This window comes from Amblyomma maculatum, chromosome 8, assembly GCF_055883805.1.
Source record: "Amblyomma maculatum isolate TAMU_Amacu chromosome 8, ASM5588380v1, whole genome shotgun sequence".
Classification (NCBI taxonomy): Eukaryota; Metazoa; Arthropoda; class Arachnida; order Ixodida; family Ixodidae; genus Amblyomma; species Amblyomma maculatum.
Genome location: NC_139351.1, coordinates 56,179,585 through 56,198,024, shown reverse-complemented (window position 1 = coordinate 56,198,024; position 18,440 = coordinate 56,179,585). Strand labels below are relative to the sequence as shown.

Below are 18,440 nucleotides of genomic sequence, written 5' to 3'. Positions count from 1 at the left end.
GTTCCAAAGGGCAGTACGTGCTTCGTACCCATTTAATAAGAAAGAGCCTTGATTAGACGACTTCTGCTACAAATAAGACTGAGAGCTTCCGCTCGCAACCACACTTAAAACCAGTTCGTCACAAGAGCTGTCAAACAAAATGTTACAATTTTGAGATAAAATGATGCACATACCCAGGATACTACTAAAACCACTGCATAAAAAAAAAATAGCTGTCCAGTATAATGTATGAAATTAAAAGCTATAGCTGTTGAAACTTCGTAACACTAAACTATATTCATCATCATCAGCCGGATTATATCCATTGCAGGGCGAAGGCCTCTCCCATTTTCCTCCAATTAACCCGGTCCTGTGCTAGCTGCATCCACTTGACCCCTGCGAACTTCTTAACCTCAATCGCCCACCTAACTTTCTGCCGCTCTTGCTACGCTTTCCTTCCTTGGCATTCAGTTTGTTACCCTAAGCAACCATCGGTTATCCTCTCTTCGCACTACATGTCCTGCCCATGCCCATTTCTTCTTAATTTCGACAAAAATGTCAGTAACTCAAGTTAATTCTCTGACCCACTCTGCAAACTTCCTATCTCTTAATGTTACCCCTACCATTTTTTGTTCCATAGCCCTCTGCCTTGTCCTCAACTCAAGTAGAACCCTCGTGGTTAGCCTCCACGTTTCAGCCCCATAGGTGAGTACAGGTAAGATGCAACTGTTGTATACCTTCCTCTTGAGTGATACCAGTAAGCTGCTACTCATAATCTGCGAGTGCTTGCCAAATGCGCTCCGTCCCAATCTTATTCTTCTTGTTATTTCCTTTTCATGGTCCGGATCTGTTATGACTACCTGTCCTAAGTAGACAAATTCGCCTACTACTTCCAGTACTTCGCTACCTAATGTAAACTGCTGTTCCTGTATGTACAGGTTGGCCATGCAGGCGGTAAAATTGCAGTGTAGGAAAATTGCTAATTACAAACTCTTCGAGGAAGCTGTACAGCTTTCCTTTGTAGTTATATAGCTGTTACTGTGTGGCTGCTAGTAATTACTCCCTTAATTACGAAACTGGCACTATGAACTTTACGACTGTCAATTTATATGTACAAAAAAATTGCTGCTTGCTACTGATGACGAAAGAGACTAAACTAAAGCCAATTCCCAGAACATGAGACAGGCAACGCCTATGTTTAAGCCATGCGCTCCAAGATCAAGCATGAAGGCACTGTTTGCTCAACTAGCCTGAGCACTGCCGGACTGTCCAGTCTTGGAGATAAGAGGAACTATGAATGCTACCACACAAATGGAACATCTTGAAGCGCAGAACTGTTCATTCCACCGCACTTTGATTGTGACAGTGCTGCATGCTGTTTTTGAAACACTGCCACTGTGTTGCACCCTCTAGTCGAACCTCACGCTAGTCATTTGAAACAATCGAAAAATTGAGAACATGTTCCATCTACTTCGAATAAATTTCGATATACACTATAATTTGATTCCTTCAAGTAACCAAGCAGGAGAATATTGCACGCTCTATATGAAATTTTCAAATACAGCAGAACCTCGTAGATACGTTCCCAGTTCATACGATTACCTGTTTCATTAGCTCAAAATCTCAGGTAGTAATACATCTCCCAAGAAGTTGCACTATATTTATCCGGGTTGATATGTTCCCGGATAACACGATTTCGCAGTTACTACGTTGGAAATTTCGAAAACAACGTGGTCATATAAGATTGACCGTACATGCGCTAACGAGCGCTCGCGACATGAAAAAAACTGGTCAGCAGCGCTCACCCACCCCAGTTTCTTTCCTGTAGTGCCTAGGTGCAAAGGGAAGAAGCATCAAAGAAAGCCAACAAGTAAACACACATACGAGGTGCTCGCTCCCGCAGAAACATGACTTCATAAGGAGAAACGCGGTGGCTTCTTTGCAGTGCCTTAGGGGCATAAGGGGTGAACCAGACCTATTCAATATGAGTGCTTGCGCTAAAATTGAGGACCGCTACATTATCACTAGAAATAAAAGTGCTACTGAGAACAAGAAGGTATAACTTAATTTTATCATATCATTATCATAAATTTTATCATTCACAGCTATCTGACTCTGTCATTATGCCCTCTCACTGGACTTCACAATGTGCCGGCCACAACAAAAGTGTTTATCCATCATCTGCCCATACTACCGCACATCTTTTTTCATTTTTTATCCAGATTGTGCAAGACTGCAATGATCTTCCCCCTCAAGCCGTGTTCCACTCCAATCCGCAATCTTTTAAAACATTCATAGAGAAAATAATTTATGTTTGATAACTAATGTATAACTTTGATTTTATGCTGCTATCCCTCATGTAACACCCCACACCTAGGGCCTTTGAGGTGTATTCTAAATAAATAAATTACTGGCAAGAGTAAATGGCTCAAAAGGACATGGGAAATGAAGCTGACCAGTACCCAGCAAAAACAGCTCCCAGGCCGGGGTAATTAAAGAAGCTCCCCGTGTCCTAATACTGTACTGCACTTTACAGGGACATGCTATGGATGTCATACTTAGAGACATCCTATATGGGACATGTCAGAGACATCACCTTGGGCTTTCATACTTAGAGACGTCCTATATGGGACATGTCAGAGACATCACCTTGGGCTTTGTTTCAGCACCGTAGATCAGTAGCTACTGCGCTTTGGCATAGTGCAGAAATAAAATTTTCTTGAAGTGTTAGTTGTTTAGGTGCTCACATGACTACCATTCAGGCCAGAACGTAACTCGAAATATGCAACCGGTGCAGCTATGACCTCAATTATGCAGCAGAGGCAGAGGTAACAAAATGCCAGTCTCGTGCCCTGTGGTTGACGTGGTACACATTTATGAACGAGAAAGTTCTGCTGTGAGCTCGTCAGCTGAAACTGAGCAATGAAAAATGTCTGTGAATTTCTGCTGGCATTACGGGCATCAGATGGCATAATTCAACAGCATCTATGCACCTTGACAATGTTAGACTGGTCAACAAGCGTTCACTCTTCTGTTGGTGATTTTTTTTTCCCTTGGAAAGGACCATCTACCACCTGGACTATGTGCTTGCTGTGGTGGAAAAAAAATTACTGAACCTTTGGTTCTCATCTTTCTTTAATTTCCGGAGCAAAATTTTACCCAACAAGCAAGTGAAGAGATTAGGTGTTAGGCCTATTTTATGCAGAGTTATAAAAGTAAAACAATTAAATCAAATATCTGGCCTAAGAATACAAGAACTTCCCCTTTCAGCCAAGTGATAACATTATAGGAAGCTAACAGTGAGGGAAAACAGCCTCCTTCTGGTGAGGGCACAAAGATTTTCCCTTCGAGGTAAGTAAGCATGCGCAATATAAAAACTTAATAAAAGGGAAAAAAGTATAGACCCAATATATACACTGTCTCTGGCATATCCCTCTGAAGTCTCATGCAGACATGGAAGGGCTTTCCATGGCACAGGGTGCACCATTTTCACACTTCACAGGGACATCTAATTGCCTACCTGGAATATATGTGGGATATCCCTGGGACATAATTTTCACAACTGGGTATCACTGATTACTCGATCAAAGGACAAAAGGGCTACCTTCCCTGAGAACGAAGATGCTTTTCTATGCTAGGAAAAGAACACATTCTGGTGTTGTTGCCTCCTAATATGTCAACAAGAATACTTAGATCACGTCAATATTTCTCTGGCATAAGATTTTTAGCGGTAAGCCACAATTTTCTTCAATTTCAAATAAAGAACCACAGAGCCCTTTTTGTTACCTGACACTAGAGGCAAAAAAAAAAAATACTTTACTTATAAATCTTGTTTTCTAAACAATAAATAAGCAACCTTCATTCAACACAGGAAAGATTTACAAAATTGATTTTCACTAAAAAAAAAACTGGCTACAGGTGTCCACAGGGCTTTCTTGAACATTTTGAGTTCGTAATCACAACCAATTCTTTCTTGGTACAAAAAAAAAAAGATGTTTTAAAGATACAATTACAAAAGAGCAAATACTAGTAAAGTGAAATCCAAATAAATAATGGCCAACCTTATGACGTCACGGATAAGGCCAAAAATTCTATTTTCGAACACACTGGGTTCATATATTCAGGGTTTGTGTCATTATCGAAAGTGTCGCTGTCTCCAAATGCAGAGGGAAAACAGATGGCCATGCATCCAGTGACATCACGCATCCCCAAGGCTGCCGGTACGAATATTCCCGACTGAGACCATTAAACTTTTAAAATGCATTTGCACTGCAACAAAACGTCAAACAACAGCAAAATTTAGTACAAATGACCAGAAAACTGAGGAGAATGCACCGTGCAAATTTCGGTAAACTTCTTTGAGGAGTCTGAAAATGCAAAATGCCTGGTTGGCATAGTTAGGTCAGAACCATACAGCCCAACTTATCAACCTCCTGCCTTCAGCTTATACCTGTTCTCAACACTATCTCTCGGAAGGAGTGCCAGATGGCTTTACGGTCACTGCCCAACAATACATATATTATGGTGAGGCTACCAAAAAAAAAACACATAAAATAATGTGCCTCTGCCCGTGCCGCTAGGTATAATGGGCTTTGCCCACCAATGGAGTATGCCATGTCTGTAGTTGCTTTTTATGAGGACCCGGATTATAGGAGCCACCGTGGCGACCAACTAAAGCCGCTCTTTTGGAAATAACGATTTGTTACTACTACTACTACTGTTTCAAACCTCACAGAGACATGCATTTCCTCCGACTGAGCGTTCTTGCACAGAAGCATGCTTTGCTTGCATTACAGAACTTATGAAATACGGTGAAGCTAAATGTTATAGGTTCTCCATCAATTTTACATGAACAAGCAAGAAGTGAAGCTAAGTTCCTTATTGAGTAAGCAGACGATAGCTTATAACCTACAACGCTTCTTTTAACAATGCTGGATTTTCGGTACCATTTCATTCTTGACCAGAAGGGCAAGTACTGAATGAAAGGTTCTTGAAAAGAAAGAGCAGGGGTTAGGGATGAAAACAATTTAAGGCTAATAAGAGAGTTTTGTCAGCATCCTGAAATCAAAATTTGTCAGTTTTGAAGATGCTGCATAGCTACCACACTACAAATACAAATACTTTTATTTAACATATGAATGTTAGGGGTGCACCCAAAATCCTTAGACTGACTCGATTTGAACTGATTTGAACCTTGAAGATTGACTTTTGATGGCTGTAGATCACAGCCATCACAGCCTTATCTTTGGTGCCACTTTCGTCATCAAAATGTCTTACTTGTTTATTTAAACATACTGCAGGACCTTCACGGTCCCTTGTACGAGTGTGTATAATACAAGCATGTAGCCAATAAAGAAGTTACAAAATACAACAAAAATAGTATTCTCTCATTTGAACATTAATAAAAACAGGAGACAATTAAACAGAAAAGTCAATTTTCTGGATGTAACCAATAAATAATTCTATGGACGTACACATGACCGCACCTTCAGGTAATTTATTCCAATGGGAGACTGCATCAGGGAACAAGGAGTGCTTGTGGATATTTACACGCCTGGTAGGTTGACAGACTATTTTACTATGATTAGTTCTAGATGAGTGTTTGAAAGGAGGGTGTATGTACTGTGACTGTTATTTTAAAATGACCGTAAAAAAGTTGGTACAAAAACTTTGATCTTGAAATTATTCTTCGATGTGACAGTTTGTAAATTTGCTTGGATGATTAGGATGATAGTGCTAGTTTGGCGTACATTTGAGTAGACAAACCTTACTGCTAGTTTCTGGATGTGCTCTAATTTGTTGATTAAGATTTTTTAATGGGGGCTCCAGATTATATCCGCATATTCTAGGGTAGGTCTGATGAGTGTTTTATAACCACGAAGTTTAACATGGGCCGGCGCATTACATAGTTTTCTCCTTAAATAATTCAATTTACCTGAAGCTTTAGGACAAATGGCTTTGATGTCTTTATTCCTACACTGAACATGACCATCCCCGTCAAAGACAATACCCATTATTTCATCAACAGAAGGGTCGTGTTTGCGGCCTATGAACTAAAATATAGAAATGCAAACACAAGTACCCCAAGAAACAAGAACTTTTGCTCTGTCCACTGGAGAATTGTGTAATGTCCATTTAAAAAAACCTGCCAAAGGATATCAAACCCGGAGAGCCAAAAAAGCCGCAAAAAACTTAGTGGGTAATTGATCTGGTGGCTTCGGAAAATGCAATCCTGCTTGTCCTTGCATGGACATCTATACAACTGGCTTTGGAAGATCGTGGGTTAGAGATGCCACTTTGAAGTCATTATCCATGGCTACATGCAGTAAAGTGGCTTCCATTAAGTATAACATACCGAAAGACACTCAGAAAAGCCAGCCAAGAGACTCTATAAAACAAACCTTTCAAGCTGCTTCCTTAATATTATTACGTGGTGGCATGACAAGCGATGGAACACGGTGACACAACAGAAGCAGAACAACGTGATGACATGACGATGAAATATGCTTTAATGGCCAGCGGGCCTGGCGCGAGCGCTCCGCCCCACACCACTGCCCGCTTCGTCATCCTCGTAGCATTACCCGGGGCCACCGAGCTATCGTCCCGATCGATTGCTAGAAATCCAATGCATGACGTGACGATGAACACAGACACAGGATTGGGACATGAAACACTGGACACCACAATGAATGTGAAGATGGGAAGGATGCTGGCACCGGAACATCAAGTCCAATCTTCACCGTTTGCCGAAGGCCAAGGCTCATGAACACGCCGAACGGCTTGGGCGGGGGCGCTGTCTTCGCTTGAGTGGTCGTGAGGTCGCTTCGTCGTGGGGTCAGTAGGGTCGGCTTCGGGCTCTTCCTGGTCGTCGTGTGTTGTGGTCAGGGCTGGGGACGAGGCTGGGGACAGCGGCTGGTCGGGTCTGAGCAAAAAGGGCTGGGGCAGAGCTGGGTGGCGATCTCCACGGGCTTTCGGCAGATGGACCCGGCGTACGGTTGGCTTCGACGGTGCAAGGCGAGGATGGGGATGAACCGCACCTCCAACCAAATGTTACATGGTGGCATGACAAGTGATGGAACACAGCGACACAACAGAAACAGAACGTGATGACATGACGATGAAATATGCTTTAATGGCCAGCGGGCCTGGTGCGAGCGCTCCGCCCTGCGCCACTGCCCGCTTCGTCATCTTCGTAGCAATATTAATAAGAGACTGAAGGCAACTGCATCAATTTCTTGTTTTTTTGTAAAATTTCACTGTTTGATTTTTTGTGAAGGCATTGACCTTTGTTTAGTAGGAAATGACACAATTATTGACAAGAGCATTGAATTTTAAAATTAAATGTCATTTCTGCCCCCCAGTCCATCTAAAAGCACGATGTCAAGACAGATGCGATTACCATATGGCAATAAACGGCTGTTCAGGCTGGCCTCAGGAATCCAAGCACAACAAGTTATGTTGACATTACCCCAGTACGGTCGCAAAAACGGCCTGTGAAGCCAAAAACTTGTGTTTCATTTTTTTTACCTTTTCTTGTTCACTCTCCGCTTCAGAAACTGTCCTTAGAAAACGGTAATCTAATGTCAAAAGACAGCTTCAATTCGTCCTCAGCATATTCTTAAAATACAGAATTGCCAACAGATGTGAAGCTCTCTAATGATCCACCCACCATGGCTGAGGATGAAGTTTGCCAGGTACAGGTCGAGCTCTCGGACGGAGACGTTGATGTGAAACGGGTTGACGCATAGGGCCGGGTGGTGGCAGTCGGGGGCCTTCTCCAACCGCTCGCCGTCCGTGCTCTCCAGGGGCACCGCCTTGAACAGGATCACCATCACTAGATCCAGACGCCACACCTGCTTGAACGAGGACAATCGTCGTCTTGAACCCTACTCTTGAAACCTACTTTGCAAACACCAAGAACGCTCTGAACAAGCATCAACCCCCCTATGTGAGTTAATCAAGACATCAAAACGAAACTCTAGCAAACAATACGGAAAAACTATGCAATTATAGAGGATCTGAGCCCCGTATGACAGCACCGATATAGTGCTGTCATCTTTGCATTTGTCATTCTTTGCATCAGCCCAATTCAAATAGTTTAATTCTGAGCTCATACTTAAGACAGCGCATGCTTTTCCACATGCTTACCAAAGCCGAATTGAGGAATTTCAATCCAAAACTGAGCCATTGCACTAAAGGGTGTCAAGATGAAGGCACAAAACCAATTAAGACATCATTTCCAGCCCAAATACCTTAAGTTTTGCTAAGCATGCCAACATAGATAACTAGAGCCTAAAGAGGGCCAAAGGTTTTGATGAATTATGTGAAGTCTGAGTCGAGACAAAAGAGGCAGTTTGAATAAACTAGAGGCTCGAATTGAGCAAGACTCCACTGTAAGGCGTTCGTTCCCTTTATCTTAATTATGATTCAGTATGGTCGCAGTTTCATAAGGCTCATGTTAAAGAAAGGTTTCTTGAAAACGAATGACACAAGATAGGACAACATTCTAACTCCCTCACGCCATCTCAAAGTCTTTAGTTAAGAATGCGGTAGAAGAAAAGGATTCCAGTGAACTTGTTGCAACCAACAATACTGATGCTCACCACCTAACAATCTACTCAAGATAAAAAAGGACTTGCGCTTAGCTCAGCCAAACAGGTTTGCTTTTGAATGCACTTTCCAACTTCTAGACAGCAGACTTAGCTATCATTATTACTTTTGGAAACAAAAGTTATCCAAGAGTATCGAAAAGTAGTGGCTGCGAGGCATGATGTTCAGGTAAAAGAAATAAAGGAAGTTTCCAACAACGTTCATAAACTATGACTTTGAAATACATCCAGGAGAAGGGTTTTACAGGACTGACCTAACTGCTGTACTACATAGTATTGGGTAGATTTAGAATAAACAACTCTGGAGCCCATTTTAAGACTCAAACAGAATGGAGCGTGGGATACGAAGCTGCCATTTCTTTTGCGCAAAAGACAGACTAGCAAAAATTTTGATTATGAGTAGTTTTTTATGACACTCAGAACCAAAGGAAACTTGTGGTGACATAGACTGCACAACTATTTTTTGTGGCGTAATAACGGATCATGTGCCATGACTGTCAAGCTATAGCCACCATTTTCCAAACTTTGTTCATAAAAGAAAGCAAAATAGGAAAAAACTAACTCCCAACTAAAATGTGCTTATTTAATGCCTTCACCACAGCTTGGTCTGGTCAGGGCAACTTTCCAGATTCCAGGCATCTACATACTGTCACAAGGTTTTTGTTCACTATTTACAAAAACAAGTGCCCTGCGTACAAACCTAGCCTAATATACATCGATGTGGAGTTTAGTAAGGAGGTAATGGCATGGCCCTGGTGGCTTATGCTGATAAACCTGTAACTTAAGCGATATGTCACATGAAGGTTGTTCAGATAGATCCCTATGATGTCAACATTTTGTTTCAATAATGCCATGTGTTAAAGATAACGGTTGCGGTTACAAATGCCACACGCATGATAACAGGAGCCGAAACATAAAGAACATACTTTACTGTCCATGTTTCCCGTATGTGTCAGTGCTTTAAACTGCACACAATCTGCTGCATTTGCCAGTAAACAAAGCAATCTTAGCAAGCACCTATCACGCCTTGATCTATGCACCTGACTCTCAATGATATAAACTTGGGCTCCAACTTCAAATCTGATTTCAAAAAACACGCTCTACACCATGAGGCCAAAGCCTTGGAGCAAATAAACTGATGGTTCGAATTAAAATGAATGAGTTGACATAAGTGAAGGTTGAAGGTGTCGTGCAGTAACTTCATAGTTAATAATTATTGGTTCACAGGAAGGGAAAGGCGCAATATCTGTCACACTTGTTTCTGTGGACACCTGAACCACTCCACAAGGGAAGGGAGGAAAGTGGGAGTGAAAGTGGAAAGAGAGAAAGAGGAGCCATAGTGGAGGGCTACAGAGCAATTTAGACCACCTGGGGATCTTTAATGTGGGCTAACATCACACAGCACACTCGTTTCACCCCCATTGAAACGCTTTTTCGGGCATGTTCTGAAAAAAGGGATGAATTAATTACTTATTGCGTTATGAATTATGAATAGCGTTACTACTATTGCGTTTCTCAGCTGGCTGTGGCCCTGGTGAGGTTGGCACGGCACTTCCTGTTTGGCCATCATCAAGCAAGCAAACTACCTCAATGCTACACATATCACATGGGTTAAGATTATCTTACTGCAATGCAACTCCAAGAGGCAAATTATCTACAATGGAGCACATCCACAGCTAGCACCTCAGAGTTAAAAATGTTGAAGGAAAAAAAAAATCACCTGGAACCAAGGCAAAGAGACAGTTCGGTTCCAAATGATTGTGTACAACATGAACTAACAGCAATGAAAGACAAACAAAACCCTGTTCTTATTTTGACATTTACATGTTCAGTCAGAGCATTTTCTAATGTGCACGTGTGTGTAAAATGAGAGAAATCTGGGGGACACTTAAACTCCACCTTTAAGGGCACAAAGCAACAGCCGCTAATAGCTCCTCTGCTGCTCTTTCAATAACCGATACCTTAGTTTGTGCCTCTATTATCTCATATATATTCATCACCATACTGTCATAAGTTACCCAGTTATGTGAGTTATTATATACCACTCGACATACACATCTATAAAGCTCAGCTTCAATTAAAAAAAGTCATACACAAGTATGCATGAAAATAACCATTTCAGCAAAATAAAGAAAAGAAACACCATAGGACAAGCTGTAAAGCATCATTAGTGGGTGCACTCAGACTGATCGGAAAAGTTAACAAAGAGATACAAAGGAAAAGAATACTTTTAAGCAGAAAACTAGGCTAAGTAGGAAATTAAAAAAAAAAAAAAAAACAGCACTAACGAAGCTCATTTAGGAGAAAATCCAACACAGGCACTGTAACAGTCGGAGCGGGTGAAACACTAGTGATAAACAAAGATATAATCATTGAATTTTCATTGTTCACATTTTTTTAGACGGGCTCTGTTTAGCTTTGTGGTCAATTAAAACGACAGAGAAAGTATAATGCTGCTGTTTTTTTTTTCTTTTTCTTGTCACTCATGTGACCTCGACTTGACTCTGATGTCACAGTCACCACTCGATTGTCGCAACCATAGTAGGCGGGAAAAGAAATTCGATTGTAAGTTATTTAGCGGTGATACGCAAGTATCCAGCAGTGTTTCATGTACAGTAATGCCCTACGCATCGTTACGAAAAAGCGAACCAGAAAATAAGGAGTCTATACTCCTTTCAGTCCACCCTAATTTTTGACGGCATAATGAACGTGCACATTGTACAACACTGTGGCAACCCCGTGCAAGATGAATCCTAAACAGCAGCAGTGATAATTCTTAAGTATCCTTCGGAAACCTTTAAACAGATTACTTTCTGCCAGAGCTCTTTAATACTACCAGTTCCCATAGGTCTCAAGTATAAAAAAAAATCAAAATTTGTGTGTTTACGAACAGTGGCGGTGCCAGCAGCCATTAAAGGAAACTGCGTCTAAGTTGTAAACTTTCAGATTGTAGATAAATGCGTGACCACATAGAAAATAAAATTAGTTGAAGACTAGCAGTATCGAAAATTCTTAGAGACAACAGCCGTAGAGTTAATTAAGATGGAAAAGAAGGAAGAAAAAAGTTATCTCCAAAAGGCAATGAAGGCAATAGCAGAAAGCTTCTATTACCGCTTCTAGATGGCGCGACAATTCATACACACTCGAAAAATGCAGACAAAAATTAGCCACTTTTTGAAGCGGAGTTTCCCAAATGGTATGATCCAACAGCTCTGCATTTTGCATCAAAAGTTGCATAGAATAAGTAAAGTGCCAAAACCGCTGGAGAGATCAGAGTGCTAAAACCGCAAGAGGGATGAGAGAGGGAAGAAAGAACCTGCCTTGTCAGCCTGCCGGAGGCAGTCGATGCGGCGCATCTTGCCCTTCTGGTCGGGGTTGCTGAGCACGCAGGCGGCCCGCCGCTTGCCCGTGATGCCCAGCACAAAGTCCTCGCGGCATTCTTGCGTGATGTCCTTGCGTAGCTTGCCCAGCAGTCGGGAGGCCCACTTCTGCTTCACCTCTGGTCGTTCGCCCTGTGTGCCCCGCGGTCGCTCATCTCCATCACAAGGTGCCTCACTTTGGAAAAGTCACTCCGTGCTCGGCCGTGGTCGCGCCCCCCCCCGTACTCCACACACTGGCTTCTATTACTGTGCACACCTAGGTTTCCACTATGCACTCCGTGTTTCGAAGAGTGGTCACCTCCTCAGGTTGACCTTGTATGAAATTGAAAGGTCCTCATTACGAGCCCTGACCTCGCAGCTCGTGACCTCATGTTTTTCATGCCTGACTTGCCTCACATTAAAACGACCCGAACATTGCCTCACACTTCCTGTATGTCTCCTCCATTCTTATTATTTTTTAGTCAAGTCATCCACTCTACAAGTCCTCTTTGTAGGCCTCCAAACCTTGCACTGAACAATCACACCCATTTATTCAAAGGCAAAAATAGGTTTAGTAGTTATGAGAACAAAACATTCAAGCACCGTAACTCCGTATACCTGCAACAGATGTATGACTGCCGTGTGGAAACGCCCTTGACTAATCGAAAAACCATTTTGAGTTAACACCGCAATCTTAAAACACAACCTAAAAGTATCTGTTCCAAAGACTACGGCCAAATTATCGCTACAAATGGTGTCCAGCAAATGATGTACCATATCAAGACAACATTGAAAACAACCTTTAAGCCTACCAGTGATGCAAGTTTTGCAGAGTCACAAAGAAAAGAAAATTAATTATGCTGGCGTAGGCTTTCAGAGAGTGCATGCATTATGCTCAGCTTTAAGGCTTCGTCCCTTTCTACCGAACTAAGGTCCGCTCACTGCGTCAACCTACAATTGCCAACGAACAGCAATGATGCCACTTTTTCAAAAATTCAGTCTCGCAGCATACCTCACCCATTATGACGCCTCACAATCAGGCAATTAGGTCAAGCTTCGACATGCAACAGCAAATACAAGTCAAGTTCTGATTGCCTCACTTATGGCTTCCAAGCAGTCAGTTTTTGGTGAACCACGAACTTCACGTCTTACCAGCAGCAAAAAGTCACTGCGATTAACAAAGAACTGCAAAAATTTATCAATGTCGACTACAAATGGAAACCTTAAATTTCTTCACTGGTTGGTGCAACCTCAAGAAAAAATTCAAGCTGTGATCCCTTTTAATTAGCCTATCATACTTAGTGCTCAGACTCTCCTTTTTTTTTTTTAAATGCTTGAGCACACAATAGCAACCAGCAGTTCAATTTGAGATAGCTAACTGACAAACATTTGTGCCCATGATAGGATATGCAACATAAAAAAAGAATTAACTGGCAATGACTACCAATGACCTGCAAGGTTCTCAATCATTCCACTATCTAATCCCAGCATTACACAAAATGCATCCTATTAAACTATAGTGAGAAACATCAAAAATTCATATCACGAACAGCTTCAGGCACAAAAAAAAGCTTTAACCATTTTTTTTTTTTAGCAAAATTATGCGGCAGTGGTCATGATTGCGGGCAGCAGTTCCTAGGCTGTGTGATTATACAAGCAGAATATGTAAACAAGCAGAAGGTGAGGAATACAATTATGAAACACGTAGGTTTAAGTAAGTCACAGCGTGTGAAGCGTCAAGCGCACAATAACAGAGCAAAATTTTTTTGCTCAAGAAAAGACCTCTTGATGCAGGTGCAATATTGACAAGTGATCACACGGTAGCACCGAAATATTACAGGAATGTTACATTTTCCTTCAGTCGAATGTTATTGAATACTGTTAATGTCCTTTTTTTCTAATGTTTCAGCAATGTTACATATAAAGCTTGACATAATGTTCTGATCAACATTAAACAATATAAATTTAGCATGTAGTATGCAACATAAATGTAAGATTCGTAAAAATGTAGAGAGACCTTGCGCGAGCATGCATAGGCCCACCACACGTGATGGTACACAGCTTGCACGCTTTGCAAAGGCAGTAAAGTACAACTCCTACACTCACCTCTGAACAAATATGATAAAGTCAAGCTTTTATATCCATTGCCGACGGGAGTTCAATAACTGATAGCGGCAAATTGATAATAAGCAAAACTTTCTAACAAAATATTAGGGATGCGCTTGCATCATCTGTAATAAAATTGCAAAGAATATTAAAAAAACGTGGTTACTGCAAGAAAAATGACAAAAGTGCAGGAACGCAATGTTTGAAATATATATACTATGTTGCTTTATAGTTATATTACTTTAACGTTTAAAAGACAATATTAACTAATATTTGTTTGTAATATTACAATAATGTTTACAGTCCAACAAAGAACATTATATAGCATTACAATAACATTCAGATGTCAACATTACTATAATGTTTCTTTTGAATGTTCTACTAATATTATTTTTACGATGCAGAATGTTAGGCAACCTTCAGACAACTCAGGTAACCATTTTATAACATTATTAGAATGTTTGGTGCTACCTAGGAGCTGGAGAGGCATGATTACAAATAAACTCAGAGAACCAGAAATTACTTTGAATTATGCCAAATTCAAAGTAGAAAACTCACTTCACAGCACTTGAGGCTGATATGGGATAAAATCATCGATTCAAATGAACTCCACATGTTTAACAAACCAGGTACAGACAAAATTTGAAGTTAACATCAGCTGTAAGCTTCAATTTAAATTATAACCTTTTAAAGCGAACTGCACTAAAGGTATGTGTAAAGCTAGTTCTATTGTTAATGCCAAGCACAAATTAAAGCCATTAGCTCCAAGTTCGTCAGCAATAATGGAGAGGGGAGAGGGGGCAACTGCGGAAGTGAAAGGCGACGGCCTCGGCTCACTAAGTGCGGGCATTCTTGGCGGGAAACACCCTCTCTTGAGTTTTATTTATTCGCTTTTTTTTTACTCTTGGCAAGGATTGGCACCTGTGTGCAAGCATGCAAGGTAGCTAGAATCTGACGGGCCGCAACATAGGCCCACTTGGCCCTACACCAGCTGTTGGGGACAGTGACCGACGCACGCCCGGAGTGATCGCTCTCGCGACCTCTACATCGGCCGCGGCGCGTTTTCTTCCTCCTCGTTATAAGCGCAAACGCCCGCACACAGAGCCGGAGCTGAAGCACCTTCCCTACGGCCTCATGGCGATTCCCCGCTCTTCCACATGCAGATAAGCATCACCCGACAGCCCGTCGCGAGCTGGTTTGCATTTACACGTAGGAGTTAGCGACGACTAGTATCCGTGCACTTCCCAGAAGCCGGTATTTTCTCCACCGGCTTTACATTTCTATTTCTACCGGTACATGGGCCAGGGTGCGAACGCAGGCACGTGAACCCCAAGCGTGGGCCTTGGCGGAGGTCGCTGCTGCGTAAGTGGTGTTTTTTTCCCAATGCGGCTGTTACCGCGGGGAACCGCCACGGGCCGATAGCGCAGCATGCAGCAGGCACTACAAGCGGCGGCGTTCAAGATTGCGCGCGCCGTCCGGGCGGGGGGCGAGGGGGTGAGGACCTTGGCAGTGCGGTAGGAAGCAGCGCGAAGGGCGGCTGCCCGGCGGCTCTGTGTCAAGGCCTCGCGTGTCCGCACCTGAAGCTCTTCCTTGCAGCGGCGCTCCTCGTCCAGGCTCATGCGCTTCTCGTGCTTTTTGAAGTACTTGCGCTTGGCCGCCTGGAGGTTGAACCAGGTGTACGAGAAGGCTTTCACATGAGGCAGGAGGGCCTCAATGAATGGATGGAATTCATCCTGCGCACAGCAGACGCGGAAGAAAAACATGCGCGCGCGTTAGCGGCGGCCAAGGTGAGCGGCTGCCCTGACGTAACAGCAGCGCGCGGCGTCACAGGCGGCCAACCTTGGGCGGACCGGAAGCGCGCGCTTCTGCTGCTCGCTCGGCCGGCGGGCAGACCTTGGCGGTACCCACCAGAGGCATGCAGTCCCGTGAGAGCTGGGGGAGGCTACAGCTGGCCGGTATGCCGCACGCCACCATCGGCTGCAGGCCGCTGGGCAGGCAGTACCACGACGAGGCAGCGGCTCCGCTGCGACGCCTGCGTCGACCAACACGGGCTCGATTACGAGCCGCCAAGGCCGCCACACGATAACGGCGCCCCAAGGTCCGCGCGGCCGCGTCGACAGCACGGGCCGCGAGCTCGTGCGCGGCCGGCGGCGGGGCTTGCAAGTCCGCGCAGCAGGTCCGAATGTCAAGGGCTGGACCGGCGGGCCGTCCACAGCGACGGGTTCGCACCGGCAGCGCGCATTTCAAGGTTGCTCTCGCGCGCGCACCGCGGGCCCGCGCGCGAGTCGCGCACGCGTCTATTTCGAGGGGATGGGAAGCGCCGCTAATTCGGGCTGCCCTGGAAATAAACCTCGCGCGCGCGCGCTTACCTCATGGCTTGGAGTCCCCGAGGCGGTCCGCATGGGAGCTCCGCAGCGGAAGCGGCGGCGGCAGCAGCGCGCGAGGGCCTCCGCGAAACTGCGCCTCCAAGGATACCACATTACACAAGGACAGTGCGGCAAACTGGCCGGCCTTGATCGAGCCCGTTCCCTTTTGGGAGCGCGCCCTCGGGACATGGTCGCCCATGACGAGGCTCGCCTTGGCGCTTCCGAGCCGCCAAGGCGTGCAAGGTCGGCCCCGTTCAAGGCTCGGCTGACATAACTGCCGCACACACACACATACACACCGGAGGGACAGCAGCAGACGCCGTCGCTGCTGCGCCGCCGACGTCGCTGCGGTCGCGGGGCAAACCCCCGGCGCCTTCTCGAAACGCGACACCGTTCGGACACGACCGCGGCAAACCATCGCGCGCGCGCCGCGTGCTCAGCTTTCACGGCGGCGCGCGGCGCCCATAACGGGCGATCCGAAACCAGCGCCGCGCGAGGAGGCCCAAGGGCATGCGGGCTTAAGCCTCGCGATCGCGGAGTCTAGGCCTAGCGCGCCGCCGGTCACGCCCGGGGCTGGCTCTCGAAAGTCGCGGGGCAAACGCGGCGAGAGCCAGCGCGGCGCCGCTGACCTGGCTTGGGCCCAGCACGGGGGCCGGTCAGCCTTCCAAGGGACCGCGCGGGGCTCGCGGCGCGCGCCGCGCCCTGAGCGCGCGCCAGAGGAGAAAGCACACGCACGCAGCACTCACCATGCTCTAGAAGCAGCAACAGCAGAACCGTAGCACGCGCGTCGACATCCTTTCCGGGCACAACACTTGGCGGGCGACTCGGTGGCGGCGACGACGGCAGTCGACTCGGAGTGTTATCACAGAAAATACGCACGCTCCTTCCGGGTTTTCCTCGACGGCGATAGACACACGCTAGAGGAGAAAGCCACCGGTCGAGAAGCAGCGGGCCCGCTGGAGCCGAAAGCCGCAGCCTCTATCGATTCCACTGATCCCGGGACGAGCAGATGATGGCGGAGGATGAAGAGCAACTCGCCGGGCCAACCAAACAAAAAGCTGCGCCAAAATCAATGCGGATTTCAACTGTGGCGTAGTACGGGCAAATAATCGCCGCCGCTGCAGTGGGTCGCTGGGCGTGCGATGCGGGGTGGAGCGATAACCGGCCCGAGCCGTCACTCACCGCCGCGCCGAACCAATGGTGGCGCGCTAGTCGCGTGACGCACCCCGCGTCATCGGGGGGCGGGACGCTGCTCCACGTGAGGCCGCATCACCCGCAGCGTCGGCGGCGGTCGGCCGAGGCCATCGGCGAAAAGAGAAGAAAGCAAACGAACCCCATTCTTCGGAGCCCGCTTGGATAACGCAAACCGATCGGCCCTGAGATAAACGGCCGAGTGGAAGAGAGACCGCTGCAAAGTTCGCCACGCCGGACGAGTAACGTGGACAGCGATTACGACGCCACGAGCGCGCGCGCCCAGCGTCGGTAGCAGACGACGCTGGCAGCGCAGCGGCGGACGTCCCGGGAGAAGCGCCTTTTATATTTTTGCGCTTTCTCTCGCTTCTTCGGGCCGCTGATGCCCGGTCGTTCGCCTGACACTGGAACTCTGAAAATAGCGCCGTGACTTGGAGCTCTGCGCGCGTTCACTCTGCGACGACCGCAGCGCGCGAAGCAGCAGCAGTAGCGCGGTGTCGCTAGGCGCCCGATTCGCAAAGCGGCCGCAGGCGCGCGCGCTAATCGTGCGACCGAATCGGTGATCTTATATAACCGATGCTTACTTCCGATTAGCGGCGCTGCGCCAGGGTCGTTCGCGGCTTTTGCCATTCGTGGGGGCAGTGCAGCTGCTAGCTGTAACCTACGTCGAAGGCAGCGGCGTCAGTTGCATATGGCGTCGCTGTGGGCTCGTAAAAAGCGGTTGCCCCGCGCGTCCCGCGGCGGCTTTTTCCCAGGCCATTCATCATGCTACCCGAGACAGGTGAATGGAAAAGCGGCTCGTTACGATCCTCGTGCGAGACGAGAAGCGG

At 45.8% G+C, this 18,440-nt stretch overlaps 1 protein-coding gene across 3 annotated transcripts in view; it reads right to left on the bottom strand.

The window, feature by feature from the left end:
• Positions 1-17,901, bottom strand: part of NfI (Nuclear factor I) — an 83,405-nt gene extending 65,504 nt beyond the window's left edge. Inside the window, exons 1-5 of one of the 3 annotated variants that reach the window (XM_084576287.1) lie at positions 17,166-17,901; positions 15,962-16,085; positions 15,631-15,786; positions 11,909-12,100; positions 7,649-7,832 (exon numbers count right to left, since the gene is read on the bottom strand). In XM_084576287.1, the coding sequence (XP_084432413.1) occupies positions 7,649-7,832; positions 11,909-12,100; positions 15,631-15,786; positions 15,962-16,027 (598 nt within the window). In that variant the 5' untranslated portion in view covers positions 16,028-16,085; positions 17,166-17,901. Of the gene's footprint in view, positions 1-7,648; positions 7,833-11,908; positions 12,101-15,630; positions 15,787-15,961; positions 16,086-16,422; positions 16,802-17,165 lie in introns of those variants that run through there. The other 2 variants (XM_084576286.1, XM_084576288.1) reach the window with 2 other exon arrangements.
• Between the last annotated feature and the right edge of the window lie 539 nt (positions 17,902-18,440).